At 47.3% G+C, this 26129-nt stretch overlaps 1 protein-coding gene across 3 annotated transcripts in view; it reads left to right on the plus strand.

Annotated features, from left to right (window-relative positions):
• Nucleotides 1-26129, plus strand: part of LOC116823316 (myosin-IIIb-like) — a 130561-nt gene that overhangs the window by 2384 nt on the left and 102048 nt on the right. For 2 of the 3 annotated variants that reach the window (XM_032777781.2, XM_032777784.1), the window contains exons 4-10: nt 7169-7271; nt 9913-10015; nt 10100-10256; nt 11684-11786; nt 12064-12192; nt 17528-17636; nt 23787-23903. In XM_032777781.2, coding sequence (XP_032633672.1) covers nt 7169-7271; nt 9913-10015; nt 10100-10256; nt 11684-11786; nt 12064-12192; nt 17528-17636; nt 23787-23903 — 821 coding nt within the window. The remainder of the gene's footprint in view (nt 1-7168; nt 7272-9912; nt 10016-10099; nt 10257-11683; nt 11787-12063; nt 12193-17527; nt 17637-23786; nt 23904-26129) is intronic. The other variant, XM_032777783.2, reaches the window with a different exon arrangement.

Raw genomic sequence — 26129 nt, forward strand, 5'->3', positions numbered from 1 at the left:
TTATGAGGAGAGGCTGAGGGGACTGGGATTGTTCAGTCTGCAGAAGAGAAGAACGAGGGGGGATTTGATAGCTGCTTTCAACTACCTGAAAGAGGGTTCCAAAGAGGAGGATCTAGACAGTTCTCAGTGGTGGCAGATGACAGAACAAAGAGCAATGGTCTCAAGTTGCGGTAGGGGAGGTCTAGGTTGTATATTAGGAAAAACTTTTTCACTAGGAGGGTGGTGGCACTGGAATGGGTTCCCTAGGGAGGTGGTGGAATCTCCTTCCTTAGAGGCTTTTAAGGTCAGGCTTGACAAAGCCCTGGCTGGGATGATTTAGTTGGGGATTGGTCTAGTTGGACTAGATAACCTCCTGAAGATCCTTCCAACCCTGATATTCTGTGAATCTCTAAGGATGGAGATTCCACCACCTCCCTAAGTAACCCATTCCAGTGCTTCTCCACCCTCCTAGTGAAATAGATTTCCCTAATATCCAGTATTAAATTCTGCAAAAATTGAAGGGAGCCCCAGTATGATGATGGCCTGGGGTTTTGGCCAGATGTGTCTTACTGAACAAAGCTTCCAGGGTGAGGAAATGATAGGGAAAGAATATATGTGTCTGGGGCAGACGTGCTTTGGGATCACAGATCACTTGGGTAATAAATATTATCAGGCTCTGAGTTAGAGAATGGATGGCAGCTCTTGGAGTGTGTGCCTGGACAATTAGGTACATCAGTGGTGAGAAATCGTAGTAGGAAACTCATCCTTTCTTTCCAGACAAGGACCTGGCAACAGTGATCTGCTTGTTGTCACCTTCAGATTGGATAACTGTAACTCGCTGTATCTGTAGAAGCAATGCAAAGATGGAAGTGGTGTACAAAACCCAGCTCTCTGCCATCTCAAGGGGATGGGCTGCTGCAAATACTTTACACCTGTGGTCTGATTCCCTCAGCTGCTTCCCAGCCTTCTTTCATTGCTTGTTTGAGGTTCTGATATTCAGAGTCCTCAGTGGTTCAGGACCAAGCTTAATTTGCAAACGCATCTCCATCTACAACCTATTTGAGGGCACTGTTTTTCTGGAGCAATACAGCTGCCAAAGCCCATGGTGAAGTGCATGTGAGATGAAAGTAAATATTTCTGGGTGAGGTAGTTCAAAGTGGGTCAGACTCCCAATTAGCTCAATCTCCACGCTGAAGTTTGCTGTAGGTGCCTCCTCTTTGGGAAGAGTAGCTCCTATTGTAACTAGTATAATGAGGATTAAAAAAACAAAATAAAACCTTTATTCCCAAAGTTGAAGCTCCTATAACCACAGAGTCAAGGAAAGAAGAAGAGCAGAAACCACCCCCTCATCCCCACCTCCCGAGCCCCTTAGAGATCGGGCTGTGGAGATCTAATTGACCTGGGGTGCTCTAGACACTACAACAATGGGCAGTATAACATAGATAGATACTTATAAATGGAGTGAATTTGCTGTGGAACCCTGATATGAAAAACAGGGACCCCCATGATGTCATCATTAGACTTAGTGGAACTGTACAGGGCAGTAGAGGAAACCAGCTGGAGGCAAAAGCCCTTTGGGCAGGACTGAGAGAGCACAGCTGCTGACTGAGGGCCCAGCTCTTTAGTCAGCAGCGCAGAAGTAAGGATGGCAATACCATATCATGCCATCCTTACTTCTGCGCTGGTACTGGCGGTGACTCTGCCTTCAGAGCTGGGCTCCTGGCCAGCAGCCGCCACTCTCCAGCTGCCCAGCTCTGAAGGCAGTGCTGCCACCAGCCACAGTGAAGAAGTAAGGTTAGCAGTATTGCAGTCCCCTGCACAAAACCTTGTGATTCCCCCTCCCCTGCCCCACAACTTTTTTGGGTCAGGACCCCTACAATTACAACACCATGAAATTTCAGATTTAAATGGCTGAAATAATGAAATATATGATTTTAAAAATCCTATGACCGTGAAATTGACCAAAATAGATGGAGAATTTGGTAGGGCTCTAATATATATATATATTTACTTTTGGCCTCTGCTTCAAAGTAAATGCCCTGTTCTCCAAAGAACCATCCAAGGTGTACTCCCAACTGCAATGCAACAACACAATAACAGCAGAGCCACTAGCAGCAGAAACTGAACAGTACTGGAAGAACATATAGGAGAAAGAGAAGACTCATAACGCCAGTGCAAAGTGGCTGCAGGACCTGAGAACGGAGCACAGCAATCTCCTAGAACAGAAACCAGTCACCATCACAGTAGAAGGTATCCAGCAGCGGGTCCAGAACATGAAGAGCTGGACAGCACCTGGACGAGACATGATCCACACCTACTGGCTAAAGAAACTAACAGCAGTGCATGAACGCCTAGCAGCACAGATGAACCAGCTGCTAGCAGCAGGCTCCCACCCAAACTGGCTAACACAAGGAAGGACAGTGCTGATCATGAAAGACCCCTGCAAGGGGACAGAACCGTCCAACTACCGGCCAATAACCTGCCTCCCCACAACATGGAAAGTCCTATCAGGCATCATAGCTGCCAAGCTACAGGACCATATGGGCCAGTACATGAGCACAGCTCAGAAGGGCATTGGGAACAACACCAGAGGCTCAAAACACCAGTTGCTCATAGATAGAGCAGTCGCCCAAGACTCAAGGTCTAGACAGACCAATCTGAGCACAGCCTGGATTGACTACAGGAAAGCCTATGACTCAATGCCGCACACGTGGATCTGTGAATGTCTGGCGCTATACAAAGTCAACAGGACACTAAGGACCTTCCTCAAGAACTCAATGGGACTATGGAAGACAACACTGGAAGTCAACTCAAGGCAGCTTGCACAAGTGGCCATCAAGTGCGGCATATACCAAGGTGATGCACTGTCCCCGCTGCTGTTCTGCATAGGCTTAAACCCCCTCAGCCAGATAATCACAAGGACTGGATACGGGTACAGGTTCAGGAGTGGAACTACCATCAGCCACCTCCTCTACATGGATGACATCAAGCTGTATGCTAAGAATGAACGAGACATCGACTCGCTAATCCACCTGACGCGGATCTACAGTGAGGATATCGGGATGTCATTCGGACTGGAGAAGTGTGGCCGGATGGTAGTGAAGAGAGGGAAGGTAGTCAAGACTGATGGGGTGGAACTACCAGCGGGCCACATAGCAGACATATAGACCAGCTACAAGTACCTTGGCGTCCCACAGTCACATGGAAACCACGATGAGGAGGCAAGGAAGACAGCAACATCCAAGTATCACCAAAGGATAAGACAGGTCCTGAAGAGCCAGCTCAGTGGGAAGAACAAGATCCACGCCATCAACGGATACGCCCTGCCGGTCATCAGATACCCTGCCGGTATAGTGAGCTGGCCAAAGGAGGACATGGAGGCTGCCGATGTGAAAACCCGGAAGCTCCTCACAATGCACGGAGGTTTCCACCCCAAGTCCAACACCCAGAGACTGTATACCAGCCGGAAAGAAGGCGGGCGGGGCTTGGTGAGCGTCAAAGCCACTGTCCTGGATGAAACCCGGAACATCCAGGAGTACATCAGTAAGATGGCCCCCAAAGATGAGCTGCTGAGAGAATGCCTGAGGCAGCAGCAGACATGGGAGGAAGACCAAGCAGAAGAAGTGCCATGGCAAGACAAGACCCTGCATGGGATGTACCATCGACAGATAGCTGAGGTGGCTGACATTGGGAAATCCTACCAGTGGCTGGAAAGGGCTGGACTAAAAGACAGCACTGAGGCACTGATCATAGCAGCACAGGAACAGGCACTGAGCACCAGATCCATTGAAGCAGGGGTCTACCACACTAGAGAGGACCCAAGGTGCAGACTGTGCAGAGAGGCCTCAGAGACAGTCCAACACATAGTGGCAGGATGTAAGATGCAGGCAGGAACAGCATACACTGAACGGCACAACCAAGTGGCTGGCATTGTGTACAGGAACATCTGCACAGCGTATGGGCTAGACCCTCCCAAGACCAGATGGGAGATTCCACAGAAGGTTGTGGAGAATAGCAGGGCTAAGATTCTGTGGGACTTCCAGATCCAGACGGACAGGCAGGTACTGGCCAATCAACCAGACATCGTGGTAATAGACAAGGACCAGAAGACAGCGGTGGTGATAGATATAGCAGTGCCAAGTGACAGCAACATCAGGAAGAAGGAATATGAGAAGCTGGAGAAGTACCAGGGCCTGAAAGAGGAACTAGAGAGGATGTGGAAAGTGAAGGCCAAAGTGGTCCCAGTGGTGGTAGGAGCCCTCGGGGCTGTGACTCCTAAGCTGGGTGAGTGGCTCCAACAGATCCCAGGAACAACATCAGAGCTCTCTGTCCAGAAGAGTGCAGTGCTAGGAACAGCTAAGATACTGCGCAGAACCCTCAAACTCCCAGGCCTCTGGTAGAGGACCCGAGGTTGAGGAAGACACATACCACCCATAGGGGTGAGAGGGGAATTTGTTTATATATATATATATATATATAAAAAATCAGGTTATTAACTAGCTTCTCCAGTGGTAGAACAGAAAGTTTATGGTTTGTGTTATCTGCAAACAGCAAAGGCAATAACTGAGAACACTTAGTGTGAACAAAGATCAGGGGGAAGGGAAGGCACCCTTATTACACATAGCTAAGGCTGCGTTTTAGTCATGGGTATTTTCAGTAAAAGTCATGGACAAGTCACAGGCAATAAAGAAAAAGTCACGACCCTGTGACCTGTCCATGACTTTTACTAAAAATACCTGTGACTAAATCTTACCTGCTGGGAGGGAGGTGCTCCTGAACACTGCTGTGGGAGGGCGGCCTGGCCCAGGGCCCCCAGTCGCTGCTGCAGAGGATAGCCCCGGGTCCCCCTGCCACCGCCATCAGTACGAGCAGAGGACAGCTTGGGGCCCCGCCGCCTCCACTGCTGGTCTGGGCATGGGAGGGCCCAGGACCCTGCCAATGCTGGTTTGGGCAGAGGACGGCCTGGGGCCCCAGGAGGACGGCCTGGGGCCCCAGGAGGACGGCCTGGGGCCCCAGGAGGACGGCCTGGGGCCCCAGGAGGACGGCCTGGGGCCCCAGGAGGACGGCCTGGGGCCCCAGGAGGACGGCCTGGGGCCCCAGGAGGACGGCCTGGGGCCCTGGGACCCCACCGCCTCTTGTCCCGGACCACTGCTCCAGGGCAGTGCTGAGGACCACCTGCCTGGGGCTGCCAGAGCAGTGGCCGGTGCAGCTGGCCCCGGGGCTTCCCCAGCTGCCAGGGTGGTCCTGGGATCAGCTGCACCAGCACCGCAAAATTCACAGCGGTCACAGAAGCCGTGACTTCCATGACCTCCATGAATGATTCGCAGCCTTATACATAGCCCGTCGAAGTAGCCTGTAGTTTTGGGGCAGTGTTTTATTCCATTGCTTCTGGGCACACACGTTGTCACACAGATGAGAGGTCCCATCTTCAGCTGACCAGGAAATAGTATGGCCTCTGTGATCTGTGCATTCCTCACTACCCAGATTAGTCACTGCAACTGACTCTCTGCTGGGTCGAAATGCAAACGTGTCTCAGAGACTTCAGCTGGCGCATTGCGTAACAGCCATCTCTTAAGTAACAAAAAAGTAGATATGATCACATTGCCCTGTTCTCTGAATTCCACTGTCTCCATTCCTGCTGCTGTGAGAGCTAAATTAAGTCCTTGTCCTAATATACTTTGCTCTAGGGCTTGGCCAACAGGGAGGTAGCCTCAGGTAGCTGTATTCAGTGTGCACAATACGGGGGACAGAGTTATCTCAGCAGCAGGCTTTGGTGATGGAACTGCCTATAAGAGGGCAGTGTTGAGACCTACAGAGCCTTTCCTCAGCCATGGCTCCCCTTAAAACTAACCAGCTGCCCCAACCCTGCGACCTGGGGAAGGGCAGGCACTACATAGTTCCTGATTCCTAGAGCATACATTCTGTCTGTTTATTCTATATTTGTGATATACCCAGCACACTGGGGGCCCTAATCCATGGCTGGGGCTCCTAGATAATGCCACAATATAAATAATAATGGGAAGATAAATGTCCTCAGTTTTTTTGTAGCTGTTCAGTGCCTAAGTGCATAGATGATGAGTGCCCTAGAAATACCATAAAGAGAAGGTGTTTTTAGTGATTACTGTGTAGGGCCACAAGCATCCAGTGGAAGTCTGGGTGGGTCACAACCCCCTTTTGGAAACTGGTGTGTCTCTGTAACCCAGTAACAGAAGGCTGGGACTTTTCCTCTTTGCTGAGTGCCAAACTGGCACACTGTCCCCCTCCCTCATATACCAGAGCAACACCCAACCACCTGGCTGTGTGTTGACCCCAGATTTCTATCCAGCCTGGTGCATGTGAAACCAAGATGGTCTCCCTTTCTTCTTTGCTTCTGTCCTATGTCTTATTTAGAGAGAGGAGTTCAGGTCACCACCTGAATCCCAGGAGTCTACTTGTCCCAGCACTCCAGTAGACTGTACATCACCCCTCCACTACACCCTGTAGCCACAGAGAGCTGCAGAGCAGAAGCCACACCTAGGACACAAAGTGCAGTGTCCAGGTGTGTAAACAGTCCTGCCCTTTGGAGCGTGTGTGCTATTTCCTGCTTCTGCTCTGTTACTGACAGATCTTCACACAGGATGAAGTCCTAGTGCACATGACCTGTCACGGGACCACAGCCCAATTAAGGACATTGAAACAGTGGGACATGTTCTGCTTGTAAGGGTGAGGAGCGGAGGGAATGCCTAGTATATATGATGGATTCAGTGAGACAGGTGCTTTTCAAGGTCATTCCTCCCTCTTTGTCAAGAGCTGGGGATACTGAGAAATTCCTTTTGGCCCCACTGCTTAAGGGGCTGCCCCGTGGGTCAAGTTCACAAATAAGTGGGAGACAATGTCAGTGTGGGTAAGAGCCCTCCATCCCTAGTGTCAGGTAACAATTTCAAGTGGAGAGTGTTAAATTGCTACCCTGTGTGTGGAGGCTTACTAGGGGATCAGTGCCCTATAGAACCTGTTGCCATGGGGGGATGGGTCAAGGTAGTGCTAATGTGGGCACTGTCAGTAGGAGGCACCTGGAGCTGTGCAGTGGTATTGGTACATGGGGGGTGTTGGTTCAGAGAAAGGGGAGGTGCACTGAGGCATAAGGGGAACAACAGCTGCGTCCTAGTGTTGGTAGAGTTTCCTGTCCTCACCCTCTGCTCTTTTTTGACAGTGGAGAGAGTGGTGCAGGGAAAACTGAGAGTGTAAAGCTACTGCTGCAACACATCATGCACCTGTGCAAGGGCAACTCACAGCTGGAGCAGCAGATACTGCAGGTGAGTCACTGAAACAGAAAGTGGGGGGATAGACAGAGGGGTGGCCACAGAGCAACTCATAGTTGGCTCAGGGGGTTCTTCAGGTGAGTCACCTGGTAGTGGGAAAAGCACAGGGTAAATGAAATCTTAGAATAGTAAAATCCAATACTAGATTGTCAGTCATGATGTAGACAAGACACATGGGTTCGTTAAATATTTGGCAAGAAGCAGGATGGTCTACTGATTACTGAAATAATTTCTATTCCGTCAATAATTAGGGAGGATGTTGAACAGTATCTGTTCAAGTTAAAGATTTCTAAATCAGCAGGACCAGATAAGTTGTATCTAAGAATATTAAAAGAATCAGCTAAGGAGTTCTTTGTACCGTTATTGTTTTTTATTAAATCTTGGAACACTGGGGAACAGTCTAGTCCAGTGGACTAGAAAATATCCAACATTGTGTCAATATTTAAAAAGAATAAATGGTATGTCCCTGGTCATAGCCTGATGTTGATCCCAGTCAAAATCATGGTAAGGCTGGTATGGGATGCAGTCAGTAAAGATGCTGTAGCTAAGAGGGAAGATATGATCATTGAATGTATGTGGAGGGGAATATCAAGTAGAAACAGGGAGGTGGCATTGCTTCTATATACAGCATTAACGAAACCATTACTGGAATAGTGTGTTCAGTTCTGGTGTCCATTCCTCCAAAAGGATGCTGACAAATTGGAAAAGGTTCAGAAGAGAGCTACAAAAATGATTAAAGGTCAGGAAAACCTGCCTTACAGTGAGAGACTAAAGAAACTCTTTAGGCTGGGGATCGACTGACTATGCAGCAGTTCAGCAGAAAAGGACCTGGGGATTACAATGGGCGAGAAGCTGGATATGAGTCAGCAGTGTACCCTTGCTACCAAGAAGACCAACGGCATATTGGACTGTATTAGTAGGAGCATTGCCAGCTGATAAAGGGAAGTGATTATTCCCCTCTATTCGGCACTGGTGAGGCCACATCTGGAGTACTGCGTCCAGTTTTGGTCCCCCCCACTACAGAAGGGATATGGACAAATTGGAGAGAGTCTAGCGGAGGGCAACAAAAATGATTAGGGGCTGGGGCACATGACTTATGAGGAGAGGCTGAGGGAATTGGGTTATTTAGTCTGCAGAAGAGAAGAGTGAGGGGAGCGGGGATGGAGCTATGCTGTCCTCAGTGGTGACAGATGACAGAACAAGAAGCAATGGTCTCAAGTTGTAGTGAGAGAGGTCTAGGTTGGATATTAGGAAACACTATTTCACTAGGAGGGTGGTGAAGCACAGAAATGGGTTACCTAGGGAGGTGGTGGAATTGCTATCCTTAGAGGCTTGACAAAGCCCTGGCTGGGATGATTTAATTGGTGTTGGTCCTGCTTTGAGAAGGGAGGTGGACTAGATGATCTCCTGAGGTCTCTTCCAGCCTTAGTATTCTATGATTCTATGATAGCTAAGTCTATTTATTTAGTTTATCCAAGAGGAGCTAAATAGGTAACTTGATCATTGCCTACATTTACCTACGTGAGGGGAAAGAGATTTCTGATAGCAGAGGTTTCTTTATCTAACAAAGGCATAACAAGATCAAGTTTCTGGACCCTGAAGCTAGACAAATTCAGGCTGGAAATAAAATACACATATTTAACAAAAAGAATGAGAAGTACTTGTGGGGCCTTAGGGTGCCACAAGTACTTCTCATTCTTCCTGCTGATACAGACTAACATGGCTACCACTCTGAAACATATTTAACAGTGAAGGCAATAAACCATTGGAACAACTGACATAAGTATGTGATGTATTCTTCATCACTTGAAATACAGTATTTTAATTCAAGACTAGATATCTTTTTTTAAAAGGAGGTGCTATAGCTCAACCAGAAGTTAGGGGCTTGATGGAGTGATTACTGGGGGAGTTTCTCTGGCCTCTTATGCAGGAGGCCAAATTAGAGGATCATAATGGTCCGTTTTGGCTTTAAAATCTATGAATTGCAGCTGGAGTATTGGAACCTGCAGGTGAGTCACTACAGGAGGTTGGGGGCACAGGGCAACCTGTAGTGGAGCTTTCTCATATATGCAGATGGGATGGAAGGGCCCTGCCACATGATCATCATTATTAGCCAAGCTTGACAGATTTCTTTTCTGAGTCCTTTAACTCAGTCCTTCTGCCCCGTATTAATTTCTCTCTGTGCTGTGAATTTCCCACAGTGAGTCCTTCTGTCATTGAGTTCCCCAAACCTGCACACAGTATCCCATCTGGGGCTGTCCATGAGAGGGACCCCTCCTCACCCTCACTGATTGGTGGGAGTGGGAGGCTTCTGGGATTGAGGGGCTGAGGGCAGAATCCCAAGGGTTCTCTCCAGGACCTGACACTGTCTCCTCTTTGTTCCAGGATGTGGTGCCTTTGCTTATACAGTCCATGGTCGCATTGGATTAGTTTGCTGCTGTGTGCATTTCCAGCTGCATTTGAGTGACTCAAATCTCTTTTTTTTCTCTTTGGCTCCTCAAGAGGCCATGAGGCTGTTTCGCAAGATACTTCTGATACCTTCTGCAACCTAGTTGGGCCATTGTAGATGGGAAGGGACATTAAGGGTTCCATGTTGCTCAGACCTCCCCATCAACTCTGTGCATTTCCCTTCCAGGTGAACCCATTGCTCGAAGCTTTTGGCAACGCACAAACAGTGATGAATGACAACAGCAGCCGCTTTGGAAAATACATGCAGTTGAGGTTCCAAAGGAGCACAGGTGAGACCTAGGACTAGGTCTCTGGGTGTGTGGAACCCGCCATCTCTGTGCTGATTTCTTTCCTTCTGCCCCTTCCTCATGTAGTGAAGGGTGCCAAGCTGAGTGAGTACCTGCTAGAGAAGTCTCGTGTGGTGCAACAAGATGCTGGAGAAAGAAATTTCCATATCTTCTACTATATGTTTGCTGGGCTCACTGCAGAGGAAAAAGACATGTATGGGCTGCTAGATCCCTCATTGTACAGGTACGTGAGTGGCAGGTCCTGCTCTGGCTTCTCAGTGGAGCGGAGGTCAGAATAAGGGACTCCTACAGCCCCATATGGGAGAGAGTGGGGAAGAGGATTTGACTTGGTGTGAGGGTTAGGTAATGAGAGGAGAGCACAGGGTTGGGGGGGATTGTCATGGAAGGCTGGAGCTGGGCTCTGAACGGAGACGTAGTGTGGTCTAATGGATGGAACGCTGGTCTGGGACTCAGGAGACTTGCATTCTGTTCCTGGCTCTGCCAGTGACCTGGGGAAATCAGTCCCTTCTCTGTACCTCTGCTCCCCCTACCCTATGTCTGCGCTGTCTCTGTGGGGCAGGGACTGACTCACTGAGGCTGCCCTGCACAATGCTTTCATATGAGACGTGTGGTGTACTCAGGGTACAATGTGGACTGAACAGCTGTGTCCTATCAACTCTCCTACATGAGGTGCCTTTTACGTTGCCTCGCTGTGAGAGCTATCACTCCTGGTCTGTTCACACACAGCTTCCAGCATGTAAGTTATTCCCAGTTATATTGTACTGCCCTGCTCTCTTCTGGACAACACAAGCTCATATGAAGTCCGTCATTTTATTAATATAAAATAAAATGTGCAAATCCTGTTATCCCAAATGGAGTTTCCCATACACTTCAATTCAAATACACGGGTTTAGATAAAACACTAAAACAAGTTTAATAATTTCAAAAGGATAGATTTAATTGAATGCAGCTCATTAGGTATAAAGGTTTTTAGAATTGGTTACAATAAAAATAAAAGTAAAACACAACTAATGCCTAACAACAAACTTGAGTGGATTCAAAGCAAGGTCTCTCTCACCACATGTTTCAGCAGTCTTACAGTCAGGATCCCTGCCCCTTCCTTGTTTGTCAGGTACCATGGACACTGTGGGCAGAGAGAAAGGGAAGAATGATGTGGGATGTCTTCCCTCCCTTGTTATTGTTCTTTGCCTTCTTTGAGTTGCATCTCCAGCTGAAGTTCAGGAGACAAAAAATCTTCATGAACGGAAACCCCAAGCTGTTACTTTTTAAGATGTAGATTTTTTTTGCTTATGTGGCTTTTCCTGCCAATGTATAGCCATTTAGTGGGTGATGGCCTGTTTGGCCTATTTACACCTGGCTGAGGTGTCAGTTTGTCCTTTCATAAACTCATAGTCCTGCCTCTCGAGGCCCCTTCCAGTCCTGGCTGCTTCACAGATCGGAATACATCTTAGTAACACCATACAGTGGAATGTTATAACTTTATGAGCACACTATTGACCAGTGAGTTTTCAAATAATACCTCACAAGGCACATTCGGGCAACGATTATTATAATAGTGTGCAAGGGGTGAATACAGGGGTACAGAGCATTACAGTATGTAGACTGTACCCTAATACAAATAATATCAGGTTGACTCACTTGTCTCCCTAGGTACATAAGTGGATGGTTTAGGACAGAGGATGTGGCTGAGCGCTGGAAGCACAAGTACTGGGAGGTGCGTAATGCCCTAGACATGGTGGGCTTCCAGGAACAGGTGAGTACAGTGGGCATTCTGTCACCATCTCCACCCCCTCTGCTTAGTCAGCCCATTTGCTCCACTTCTACTTCCCTCCTTCAGTTTGCTGTGCTGCTCTCAGGCTGGCAGATCAGTGCAGAACTCCGCCCACCGCACACCTGACCTTCCTCTCCCTCTACCACTGCAGGAAGTTTGAAGTTCCAATGGAAGGGGGCTGCTTGCTCATCATGTGTATGTACATGCCCACGCACATCTATGGGTGCCAGCCTCAAACCATCTCTGTTGTGTATTTTAGGAGCAGGTGGACATGCAGGCAATCCTGGCAGGAGTCCTGTCTTTGGGCAATGTGACCTTCCAGTCCCAGGAGAACAATGGGGCCCTGAGAGTGAGTGAAGCCTCTAAGGGGTGGCTGAAGGCTTCAGCGGTGAGTCGAGTGAGAGGTTCAGAGGAGTGGGACAAGATTGTGCTCTCACTGGGGACCCGTGTGAGGTTTGGGGAATATTTATATTAGGAATGGTTTTTAAATCCATGTGTGAAGGGTAGATGAGGTCCACTGCTGGGGTTCTTCCATTCTTTGGGTGCCTCTTATGCTACACCTGACTGACACAGCAGAGGGGACTCCTAGCTCTGATTCTAAAGACGCTACAGAGGAATTAGGAGTTGTCCCAGGAATGTACCAGATTGCCCCAGTGACTGGTATCTTCAAGCCCTCTTCTCTTCCACCATGCTCCTTTATATGGGTTTTAACCAACAGCAGGTTATACAGTTCAAAGCCAGGTTCAAAGTTGGAGCAGAAGATGGGCTGGGGCTACAGACCAATACTTTTCTCTCTCAACCACTCACATCCTGGTAGCATCCAAATCCTGCTCTATTGTATCAAAAACCTGATCCGTCTTCTCTCTCCTCAAAGCTAAAACTCTTGCTCAGACTCTCCTGTTTCAGTTACTACAACCTTTTTCTCTCTAGCCTGACACCCACATCACTCTCCACCCCAGTTTGTCAAAACACAGGTACTAGACTTTTATTTTTCTCACCTGTTGATCTGATAGCACCACTCCTCCCACAGACCTGCTTGCACACTGCATTAGATCTGGCCTTGGTGGGGGGCAGTATAGAATATCAGGGTTGGAAGGGACCTCAGGATGTCATCTAGTCCAACCTCCTGCTCAAAGCAGGACCAATCCCCAACTAAATCATCCTAACCAGGGCTTTGTCAAGCCTGACCTTAAAAACCTCTAAGAAGGAGATTCCACTACCTCCCTAGGTAACCCATTCCAGTGCTTCACCACCTTCCCAGTGAAAACATAAACCTCCCTCACTGCAACTTGAGACCATTACTCCTTGTTCTGTCATCTGGTACCACTGAGAACAGTCTAGATCAGTGGTTCCCAAACTGAGGTTTATAAAATGTTACAGGGGGTTCTGGGGGGCGGGGGCGGGGGGGGGAAGAATCACTAATAGCAGACAGAGCTGTGCCAAAGGACCCTGGGCAGCATGGGGCCAGCAGCCCACAGCCCCTGGACTTCCAAGAGCTAAGCAGATCAAAGCAAGCATATCTATCACTCTGAGATTTAAACTTCAAGACTCCTTATAAGAAACGGAAAGGGAGGTGAATATTTTTTGCTATTTTTAAAAGTAAATAGGCAGCTAGTATTGTTTTTAAAATTATTATGAAGAACAAGTTTAAGCTTTGTTGTAATGTGCGCTGTTTGCCTGGACTGCTCAAGATCTGAATGCTTGTGTAGGAGGAACTCTTCTGAATTGGCTTCTTAAATACCTTCATGCTGTTTCACATCTGATACTCCTTGATGAAACATAGGAGCCTTGTCTTATAACAGGCTTATTCAAAGTGATACAAGCTACAAAAGTGAGATCTTGGAAGAATGTTGTCGTTTGCATAATGTAATAAAAATACTGTAATGTTTAATAATAATAATAGCATGTCATAAAATAAATTTTGTATTTCCAAGTTCACTGCTTTATAATTTATACTCAGGTAAAGGAGAAAATCCCTGGAAATATTCATTTTTAAGAGGGGGTTTGCTAGACTTGATGTGCTAGTGAAAGGGGTTCACAGGCTGCTAAAGTTTTTGGGAACCACTGGTCTGGATCCATCCTCTTTGGAATCCCCTTTCAGGTAGTTGAAAGCAGCTATCAAATCCCCCCTCATTCTTCTCTTCTGCAGACTAAATAATCCCAGTTCCCTCAGCCACTCCTCATAAGTCGTGTGTTCCAGCCCCCTAATCATTTTTATAGCCCTCTGCTGGACTCTTTCCAATTTTTCCACATCCTTCTTGTAGTGTGGGGCCCCAAACTGGACACAGTACAGAGGCCCCCCAGGTTACGCAAACTCAAATTATGCAAGAAAAAGTTCCGTAAGCTAGAAATAAGGAGGTTTTTTCCTTTTTTTTGTATAACGGTCAGGTATAAGTTTCTGATTACACAAAATTCAAGTTACGGAAGGCGTAATGAACGCTTACGTAAGTCAGGGAGCATCTGTACTCTAAGTGAGGTCTCACCAATGCTGAATAGAGGGGAATGATCACGTCCCTCAATTTTGCTTGCAAAGCTCCTACTTAAACAGCTCAAAATGCCGTTGGCCTTCTTGGCAACAAGGGCACACTATTGACTCATATCCAACTTCTCATCCACTGTAACCCCAGTCATTTTTTGCAGAACTGCTGCCTAGCCACTCGGTCCCTAGCTTGTAGCAGTGTACGGGATTCTTCCGTCCTAAGTGCAGGATTCTGCACTTGTTCTTGTTGAACCTCATCAGGTTTCTTTTGGCCCAATCCTCTGATTTGTCTAGGTTCCTCTGTATCCTGTCCCTACCCTCCAGCCTATCTACCACTTGTCCCAGTTTAGTGTCATCTGCAAACTTGCTGAGGGTGCAGTCCTCGCTATCCTCCAGATCATTAATGAAAATATTGAACAAAACTGGTTCCAGGACCGACCCTTGGGGCACTCCACTTGATACTGGCTGCCAACTAGATATGGAGCCATTGATCACGACCTGTTGAGCCCAATAATCCAGCCAACTTTCTATCTACCTTATAGTCCATTCATCCAATCCATACTTTTTTAACTTGTTGGCAAGAATACTGTGGGAGAGCATATCAAAAGCTTTCCTAAGTCAAGGAATAACATGTCCACTGCTTTCTTCTCATCTACAGACCCAGTTATTTCCTCATAGAAGGCAGTTAGGTTAGTCAGGCATGACTTGCCCTTAGTGAATCCATGCTGACTGTTCCTGATCACTTTCCTCTCCTCTAAGTGCTTCAAAATTGATTCTTTGAGGACTTGCTCCATGATTTTTCCAGGGACTGAGGTCAGGCTGACTGGCCTGTACTTCCCCAGATCCTACTCCTTCCCTTTTTTAACGATGGACACTACATTAGCTTTTTTTTCCAGTCATCTGGGACTCCCCTGATCACCATGAGTTTTCAAAGATAATGGCCAATGGCTCTGCAATCACATCCGCCAACTTAGCACCCTTGGATGCTGTGCTTCCGGCCCCATGGACTTGTGCGCATCCATCTTTTCTAAATAGTCCTGAACCACTTTTCTCCACAGAGGGCTGGTCACCTCCTCCCCGTACTGTGCTGCCCAGTGCAATGGTCTGGGAGCTGACCTTGTTTGTGAAGACAGGCAAAAAAGGCTTTGAGACCATTAGTTTTTCCACATCCTCTGTCACTGGGTTGCCTTCTCCATTCAGTAAGGGGCCCACACTTTCCCTGACCACCTTGGTGTTGCTAACATACCCGTAGAAACCCTTCTTGTTACTCTTAACATCTCTTGCTAGCTGCAACTCCAAGTGTGATTTGACCTTCCTTGTTTCACTTCTGCATGCCCGAGCAATATTTTTATACTCCTCCCTGGTCATTTGTCCACTTCTTGTAAGCTTCTTTTTTGTGTTTAAGATCAGCAAGGATTTCATTGTTAAGCCAAGCCTGTCTCCTGCCATATTTACTATTCTTTCAGCATATTGGAATGGTTGGTTCCTACAACCTCGATAAGAATTCTTTTAAAATACAGCCAGTTTCCTGTAATCTGGGCTTGACTATTGCAGTTCTCACTAAGAATAATGTTCCCTGATTTGAAAATGCAGCAGCTCATCTGCTTAACGTACTGCTGTGTGCCACCCCCTCCTCTGCACCTCAGTGCCCTACTCTCAACAGTGGAAGCAAGGAAAATAGCACGTGCAATTACAGAATAAGGTCTAATATCTTTTATCAATTTTTATACAAGTTATCAGCACAGTTATGAATATCACAGCATGTATAAATTATAGATGCAGTCATACTCACATCCTCCTAGATAGTGTTAGAGTCTGATGGTCCTCTTATGGAGTGATCATTAGTAAAGGGATGGTTTCTGCTGGAGTCCTTCTATAGGAAGCTCAATGTTTCCAATCTGAGCACCTTCTTTTTATAATGTGATTTTTGCATATACTGCTTTATGTGCATGAAAGTGTCAACCGTCTTTTCCTTTTGGTTTGGTGTTCCCAAAATCTTGAGGTACCCTGTTTTCTAGAAGTTATGGACAATTCCTTTTATTCTCGTTAACATTGATACATAATATGTATCCTGCGATTAAGGCATGCATTAAACAAAAATGTGCTTCTAAATCATTTTTGCGATTTAAAATTAATCTTTTGGCCAATTTTTTTCGATTTCTTCACCTCTTGGTACATCTTTTCCCATAATCTTATGGCACTGGGTTATTTTTTGGTTACTTACTAATGTCAGCATTTTTTATTTCTAAGGCCTAAAATAGCTAAACTAAAATCTTACAGGCCTCCGCCTATAGGTTTTGCATTTCAGCCTTCCTTACTTAGATACCTAATATATATTTATTCCTTCTAACTACTAATCAATCATATACTTTTATAATCCTATCACTTACCTTTGGTTAGCATTCAATAATTAACTAATGACATGTTGTATATATAATCATAACATGACAAAATAAATAATAAAATCAAATCCTTGGCTATAGAGATGCCTTCTTTCCACAATGGCTGCATGCCACTGGAACCATGAAGCTGCTCCTCTGTAGGGGAGGCTTGTGAGTGCAGGAGATGAAATCATCACAAGAGCTGGGTTCTAACTGTGGAATTCTCTGCCTAGTGAAATCAGAATGAGCACTAATCTTCTTGTATTTGAAGCGAAGTAAAAGCCACGCCTCTGCACCCAGGCTCGCACTTTGTATTTTAAATAAATAAATAAACTACACTCCACCTCAGTCTGCTCTTGCCAGCAGCGCAGGAATAGAAATTTCAGTGCTGTATCTTGCTACCTTTTGGAGAGCACTCTGGTTCTATGATAACCAGGAGCCATAGGATCATATTTTAAACTTCTCTCCTCTCCTTCAAGGCTTGGCAGAACTCTGATGCAGCTTTTATCTCAGGCAATTAATAATGTATTATGTAAATAATTGGAGGTAAATGCTGGGAAGATGTATGGGGTTGGGGGCGGGGAGGCTGTGGCAGTATCACAGGAGGGTCCAAGAGGGAGGGGGGCTGTGTGCGTGAGAGCGAGTGAGCAAGCTGGTCTTGAGGGCAGTAGTGACTTCAGAGTTTTTGTGGCTTGATTCTCGCAATGTCATATTATTATTTACATTACAGTAGTGTCTGGAGGCTCCAGTCAGGATCATGGCCCCATTGTACTGATCAGTGCACAAAGGCAGGGAGACATGGCCACTGCGCTATGGAACCAGGGATTGAAACTGACTATTCTCTTTGGCACCTTCTCTCCCAGGGTCAATTTGGAGTCCAGGAAGAGGAGCTATTGAAATGCCTCATTTGTAAAGTGTCCGTAACCCGGGGAGAGCAGATTCAGCGTTTCCACACCCAGCAGCAGGCTGAGGGTAAGGGGCAGGGGAGGTAAATCAGAAAAATTGTCTGGAAGAGCCCTTCTAGGCACATCTGTCTTATCTGTGACCCTAGAGCCTGGTATGGTATTGTCCAACAGTATATGAAAACTCTCTGGAGCAGGGATTATGTCTCCCAATGTGTCTGTGCAGTCTCCCTTGTAATGGGCCCTAATCCTGAGAGGGGCCTGTGACAAATTCCCCCTGAGGTGCCACCTGGAATTGAGATACCACTGAGCCACCTTGACCCACCAGCCTGGGCTCCCTCTTACACTGTACTGCTGTGACAAGCTGCAGAGCCCTCCAGGCTTCAGCCTGCACTTTCACCAGCATACATACAGGTAGGGACACACCCAGCTGCAGTTTCATGCAGGCGCTTTGACCAGCCCCTGTATAGAAAGGCGACAGCTAGGGTAACAACCAGCTTCTCAGGCATGCACCCCTTCTGGAATATAAACCCAAAATTATACCATCTTGTGCTGCACACAGAACTGTACAGTGTAAGCTAATAAAATTCACCCCATCCCTCAATGTGGAGAGGAATATGCAATAGCCTTCTGCCCCTGAGTTATGATTCCCACACACTGGTTTAGATAAAGCAAGAATAAGTTTAACTACAAAAGATATAAATCACTTAATCTAAGTGATAGCAAGCAGATTACCTAGCAAATAAACAAAAAATGCAAACTAAACTTAATACAGGCAGTCCTTGACTTTACGATGTTCAGGTTACAATGAATGGCACTTACGTTTATAAATTGTCGTTTTTTGACTTTACGATGCTCGATCTGACATTGTTCCTATGGGAAATTTGAGTTACAATGTATTTAACTTAAGATGTGATTTTTCAGGAACCAATTGTGTCATAAGTCCAAGGACTGCCTATATACTAAATAGATAGGGTGAGAATTTGCTATTCATATCCAAAGTGATAATACAAGCAGGCTGCAGATTAAGGGGCAAGCTGCACTTGCTTACAGCTTGGAATCCCCAGGTGTTCCATTCACAGGCTAAAACTCCCTTTAGCCTGGGCTCAGCACTTCCCCAGTTCAGTCTTTGTTCCTCAGGTGTTTCCTGGGGTCTCTTTGTGTGCGGAGTGAAGAATCCCCGGTGATGTCACTCCTGCCTTACATAGCTGTTGCATATTGTGAGAGCTCTTTTTTTTCAAAGCTTAGTTCCCAGACTGGTCAGTGGAAAAACACTGACATCCCAAAATGGAGTCTAGAGCCATGGTCACATCACATGTCTTTGTAGAGTCATAGCAGCCATTGCTTGGAGGCTGTACCTAGCATCCTCAGGAAAGCTCCCCAGGTGGGAGATAAACTTCTAAGGCCTATTGTTTTCCTAATGGCCCATTCCTCACCCACTTTCTAGAATGAAAACATCTTGACTAGTGGGCATTACCCAGGTGTGACTACATGTGAAATATAGATACACAGGATAATCTGAAGTTATGAATATTGACTATCTATATATGCATTTTTAATCATTCAGCAAACCACAACCTTTCCAATGACATCTCACATGACTTGCATAAAATACATCATAACTATGTTAGAATCGTATCATAGTATCACTGTGAAGAATATGGGGTGCAGTGTCACAGGCCCTTTAGGTATTTAGTGCCATACGTACCAGGCCTGCTTTGTCAGAAGTGCTGTGGATCTACAAATCCCTCTGAAGTGGATGAGAGCTGCATGTACTGAGCACTCTTGAAAATCAAGCCACTAATAGAATAATATTCCTGTGCTCTTTCCCATCTGATTTTCAATGCAGTGAAAGGGCTTTTTAGTGTCTGCATTGTGGGTATCATAGATGTGGGGATGACCAATGCAGCAGACATCTTGCTTTGGCTCTGATGTTTAAACAGGGCCATTTTCTTCTTGTGATGGGCTTTTTTTTTTTTTTTTGCTGTCCACAAGTCTGGCCTGCATCCAGAGGCTAGAAGTGGTTATAAAACATGAGCCACCTTCAGCTTTGTCAGACCACTTCCACATCCATGCAGAAACAAGAGTTTTTTCCCCAGTGTGAAGAAAAAAGAAACTCTATCTGTATAACGCTCCTTGAAAACTTGGATCTCACCAAACTACTACACTGACAGAAAACGCCACATAACTGAAAGACCAAGGGATAGAGAGATCAGTGAGGTGCTACTGCGGCCATAGATACCCCAGCACTAAAGCCACCTCCCCACCACCCACATGGATCACTGTGGCTCTCCAAGAATCTGCAACAGGAAAAGAAGTAAGGAAGGAAACTTGAGCATTGGTGCTGGAAACAGTGTGATGGAAGCAGATTCAGACACAAGAAAGGGATCCTACAAAGAGCTTGTGCCATCTGTAACGTCATTCACTATCCAGCATATCTGCCCTCAGACTAAGCCCCAGCCTAAGGGTAATCAACTCACTTCCATCTGCAACTGCTCAGAGCTTTATCACATGCAGGTTCAGATGTTGCAGTTCATTATATCTTAAGAAGACACATCAGTCCCCAAGGGAGCTCCAGTTGGTACAAAACTCAACATGAACACATCACCTCTATCTCTGTACTGGCTCCCCCATAAGCCCTCCATGGGATCAGCCCTGGTTCCCTGAGAGACATCCATGCTTTTGCAGCCAGGACCTCCCATAGCTATGGTCCACTAAAACAGTTAACCCACCTCAGTAGGGAAAGGCTTGTGAATGCAGGAGACAGAGCTGCCAAAGATCCCAGACCTAGAATATGAAACTCTGCAATAGGAGAGGAGATCATCGACCTCATCAGATTTTGAACTAAAACTCATCACATTGACATAACTTCCCCATTGCGTGACATGCACACAGAGCACAACCATCCCCTTTGCTCATTCCCATATACACAAACCATTTTTTGTTTTTTTTTAAGTCTCAGGAAAAGATTAAGGCCGTCTGCACCCCTAACTCCTCTTGGTCTTCAGGTTGCCCCTTTGTGCCTACTTTCAGCTCTTGCAACTTGCTCTGTCCTGCATGGAATCCATTATCCATGCCCTTCTAGACCAAAAGCAGGGTAGATACCTAGGTTTACTATCCATGTGTGGCAGATAACTCCTCTACATTGAGTACTTGCTTAGCTCTCTCTCTAGAAATGGGAATTTGCTCAATGGCTTTTGCTTTAAAGCAACTTGTTTATTTAATAGAGTAGAAAGATGATTTACAAACAAAACAGATGTCTCTCCAGGCAAGGTTTAATCTTATATTTGCTTACCAGCCAGATGGTCTATCTTCCATTACCTCATTGATAGCATGTTTCTCTCTCTCTTTCTGTTAGGTTTTAGTCCATCATGCTTTGTGTGTGTGTGTGTGTGTGTGAGAGAGAGAGACAGCCAGCCAGCCCTTAAGAAGCTAGCCCCTGCTTTGTCTCTGGAATCATTAACATATTGCCTAGGGATTGTATTCTCTCCCACCTAAACTGGTTTCCTTGGTCTGCTGGAGCTTCTAGGTGGGTCTTTGAGTGCTGTGTAATTGTTATTTGCACTCATAGGTGTGTTGCACCCTCACTAATGAGGAAGAAGTTAATTTTCCTCCTGCTGCTAAGGAGCCCAGACACTCTGTGGAGCTTCAGAATACACTTAGAACAGGATGGGCAAACTTTTTGGCCCAAGGGCCACATCTGAATATAGAAATTTTATGGTGGGCCATGAATGCTCACAAAATTGGGGTTGGGGTACTGGAGGGGGTGAGGGTTCTGGCGGGGCGTGTGGGCTCTGGGGTGGGGCCAGAAATGAGTTCATGGTGCCGGAGGGGGCATGGGAGGAGATTGGAGTGCAGGTGGCACTTACCAGAAGCAGCAGCATATCCCCCTCTAGCTCCTACATGTAGGTGAGGCCAGCCAGCTCTGTGCACCGCCCTGTCCACAGGTGCCACCCCTGCACCTCCCTTTGGCCATGGTTCCCAGCAAGTAGGAGCTGCAGGCCTGGTGCCTGAGGCGGAAGCAGCACGCAGCGCCCCCTGGCTGCCCCTAAACATAGGAGCCAGGGGTGGGGGGGGATATACTGCTGCTTCTGGGAGCCATGGCACGCACGCGCAGAGCAGTCCCCGACCTTGCTCCCTGGCTGCAGCACGGGAGCTCGAGAGTCAGATTAAATCGGCTGGTGGGCTGGATGTGGCCCCCTGGCTGTAATTTGCCCACCCCATCTTAGAACATAGGACAGAAAAATCAGATTTCAGCTACAGATCAAAATATACAATTAATACAGGGATATGTGGTTATTGTCACAAACTCTGTAAACTTATCAATTCTTTTTTGTCTTGGGAAAAGGAAGAGAAATACTATTATTATTTTGATTAATAACAATGTTCCATTGATGGGGCCCATATAAATGCAGAGGGCTTGTCCACGTGACTGTTTAGTGTGTGGCAAGCTGGAGTGTAAATCTACAACACTGTAGCCTGCCGTGCACCTGTGTGGACCCTGCTACAGCGTACCAGCTGATCTGCAGTGTACTTTGACCTCTTGCTGTTTGAAACAGCAATAGCAAAGGCAGATGAGAGGTCAAGTGAGGGGATAAGGTTTAAAAATTATTCTTTGAGCATGTGTATTCATTATTTAAATAAGGGTGTTTGGTAAGGCTTTCTATTAGAATGGCACATGTGTGTCTATGGGAATTCAGACCTGACTAAATGTTTACAACTTTCAATGCACAGGCACATGTTGAATTGGGCAAACTTCTATAGAGAAGTTCATAGGACATCTGCAGATGCTAGTCAAATTCTCATGCATTAAAAGTTAAGCATTTGTTTGTCAATCATGAGCTAGTTTCTTTCAGGAGCAGAGCGGTGGCTCAAGGCCTTGGAAGCTGGAGTAGGCACTGTCTGTTCAACTCCTTAATGTTTTGGGAACTTAAAAGAGAACTGATTCATATCTTGCACCAGTTTTTCTAAACCCCTTCACACCCCCCCCCCCCCAATCTGTAACAGTCTTTGGAGTTTTATATGTAGTAAGTGTGCCTGAAGCATGCACAGTGCTGTTGGTGAAGTGAGGGTTCTTGGTGAAAAGCAGTGACAATGAGCCCAATGCTTTGTAGCATGTAAGAGGGAAATTCTGAGAGGATTATCATAATAGCACACCACCGAGGAATGAGTGTCAGAAGCAAAAATAGTATCAAAATATAACCCATGTAAAAGTGTTCTTTCCTTATACTCCCTCATAAGGAAAGAATGAAACTCAGATATGTCTTTATTAAGAATAAATACATTAAAATAGATTGTTTTTAATAAACATTTGAAATCCGAGAATTTCTAAATTACTATTGCATAAAAAAAAAGAAACAGTTTGAGAGTTTGAAAGCTCCTTGTTCTGTCTACCAAACCTCCCTTCTCATGTCACTCCAGACAGTAAAATACCTACTTTCTACCATGTAGGTTCATACATGGTGCTGTCTTGCTCTCCTTCTCGTTAGAATGACAGCAAAGTTTCTAAGCATGTGCACTTGATATAGTCCTGCAGCGCAACCAATGTGGGTCCTGCCATTGCTCTCTCGTTGAAGTCTGGAATGTTGGTGGATGATATGAATGCTGTGTAAGGGTTTCTACAGTTTAATCAAAAGTTCAGGAGTCTGTGGAAGAACCATCCAAATTTCCAAATAATATTCAAAGGCCCTAGTGCTCAAGGACTGCAGTGTCAGAAATCATATGTGCAGAGAGAGCGCATCATCCTTGGTGACAGAAGGGTGAAGGGAGTTTCTATGCCAAAAATCTTGGGGGAATTATTCTGAAAAATGGGGAGGCTCTTCAACAGATGAGATTTCCAATTTTATAGGGTCTCCTAAACACCTTTTCTCCAAGACTGCGCTCTGGCAGGAGGGCACATGAGGAATTTCAGGGTAGAGTGGAAGTGTATTCCTAAGGAATCTTAAGGGTGGGTGGAGGTCAAAATCCATCTTGTAATGGATAGCTTGTTACAGTCTCAACAGAGCTTCATAATCTACTCCAGACAGAGCACTAATCACATGGGGGGAGGGGGTGTGCAGAGAAATAGCCCAGGCCCCACATTCCCTGCTTGGGCCTCCAGATGGAGGAGGGTCCCACCACAAGGGCCTCTTGATGTCCTAAAAGGAAGCTCAGAAGCTCTTTGAGGGGAAGGAGCACCTGTGGCTAGGTGATCATCTTTCTTTACCGTCTGGCTGTGCAGATGCCCGGGACTCCATTGCTAAGGTGGCATATGGCCGCGTGTTTGGTTGGATTGTCCACAAAATCAACGAACTGCTGGCTGAGAATGTGGATCCTGAGGTGGAGCTGAGGGAGATTGGTGAGTCCCAACTATTTTGGTCCTGTCAGTCCCCTGAATGCACATGCCACAGTCAGGGCCAGCTTAACTTTTTGTGGGCCCAGCACCAAATGTATTTGTGGGCCCCGCTGGGGAATGATTGTAAAAGAGACCGGAGGTAAAAGGACAGTGGGGCAGGAGCTAGTGTTGGTCTCTGGAGCAAGGAAGAGGTCAGGGGTAAACTGCAAGCACAGCAGGGCTGGGGAGGGGGTAAACAGATCCCCCCTGCCCCTGCCCACATAGAATGGGTACCTACCTGGTTCTTGCCCATTCTCTTTGTCTCTCTCTGCATTGAGCTGCCCCTCCTCCTGCAGCAGCAGGACAGGTTCTCTTCCAGCCCTCAGGAGTGGGTGTTAGGAGTGGGAGGAGCGGAGGCTGATGTGGTTACTCCTATAACCAGACATTTAGTTTCCAGTCAGCACTGCTAACCGGACACTCAGGTACAATTTTTTACTGGAGTTTCCAGTCTGAAACTGGATATCTGGCAACAGGGCTGCCAGAAAAGCCTGAGTGGGGAAGAGGGGCAAGCAATCATTTTTAAAAGTAAGAGGGCTAAGCCTTAAGATGGGGGCAAGTGGTGCGTGGGCTGGGGAGTGGAGAGGAGCTAGTGGGCATGACCATGTCTGCTGTACTGCACACATAGGTTGGAGACTGTGGAGATCAGCTGACACAGTCAGTATCCCCAGCCCAGGTGATGTGACAGCCAGTGGTGGATTTAGAGTTAGTGGGGCCCCCCAGCACTGTGCTCACCTTCATTTTTGGGACTCCTCCTTGGGACCTAGCCAGGAAGAGGAACATTCTCTCTTATCTCCCCCTATCCCCGTTTTTCTTTCTTTTTTTTTCTTCCTTCTCCTATAGGTAATAGCAAGTAAATGAAAATAAAGTGAGGTACCTTGATTGTTCTTGTAATCTAGCTTATTTTTCCACAGACCACTTGAAAATCACAGAGGGTCTTGATGGACCGCTTAATGATCTTTCCAAATAAAAAAAATGTTGGGGTGCGGGGTCTGGCCAGGAGCTAGGGTGAGGGAGGTTAGGGTGTGGAGCGCTTACCTGAGGCAGCTCCTGTTTGGTTCTCAGGATGGGGGTGGGGATGTGGGCGGTGTGCAGGAGTCAGGGCAGGGGGCTGGAGGTGGGGAGGTGCAGGAGTCAGGGCAGGGGCTCGGGGGCGTAAGGGGGGGATGCAGGAATACAGGGCTGGGGAGCTGTAGGGAGTGCAGGGGTCAGGGCTGGGTGTGTGTGAGGGGGGTGAGAGGGGGCGCAGGGGACTGGGGAGGGGTGAGGGAGATGCAGGAGTCAGGGCAGGGGGCTGGGGCAGTGTGGGGGTACAGGGGTCAGGGCAAAGGGCTGGAGGTGTGAGGGGGTGCTGAGGAGGTGTGAGAGGAGTGCAGGGTTGGCTGGGTGTGTGTGGGGGGGTGCAGGGGTCAGGGCAAGGGGCTGGGGTGTGGGCTGGGGTTATGGGGGTGCTCACGCAGGGGGCTGGAGGGGTATGCCCCAATTCCAGCCCCTTCCCCAAGGTCTCGCCCCCATCTCTTCTCCTCCTCCTCCTCCTCCTCCCCCCCAGAGTGATGATTTGCTGCTTCCCCCTCCCTCCTGTCAACAGCTGATCAGTGGCAGGGAGACGGGGAGGAGAGGGAACGTAGCATGCTGGGGGAAGAGGCAGGGCAGGAGCGTGGCTGCCGGCAGACCTTGCCCTGCTGCAGCAAGAGCCCCAGCAGCTGTCAGCATCAAGCTTCTGCCCCCACAGGAGAGAGCGGGGGGTGGAGAAGAGCGGGCTGGGGCCCCTTTTGACCATGGGCTTGGTGCCAGGGTAAATCTGGTAATGGCCACAGTCAAAGAGGCAAAGCACCATGGGGGAGGAGGTGTCTCTAGGACTGAATACGGGGTTGTAATTCCAGGGAGTTGGCGGCCTTGGGGAAGATTATTTTCACAGTGTCTCTGGGAGGCTCAGTCTGAAGAGGAAGCTGGCTGCACAGATGTAATTCTGGGGAAGAATGCAGTCTTTGCAATAGGGCAGGGCTTGTGCTGGGGCTTGGATTATTGCTGGGGTCTCTCTAGAGTTCACTGGGATTTAGTTCTAGTATTGTTCTCTGTGAGGTGGGTCTCTGGGGGGTGGAGGGAGCTGGGGTGTATCTGGCTGCAGAGATGGGGTTGGTGTGAGGGGAAAGAGACGCAGTGCAGGGGTGTCATGGCAGCCTGTGGAAGAGG

The sequence above is a fragment of the Chelonoidis abingdonii genome, chromosome 6, assembly GCF_003597395.2.
Source record: "Chelonoidis abingdonii isolate Lonesome George chromosome 6, CheloAbing_2.0, whole genome shotgun sequence".
Lineage (NCBI taxonomy): Eukaryota > Metazoa > Chordata > Testudines > Testudinidae > Chelonoidis > Chelonoidis abingdonii.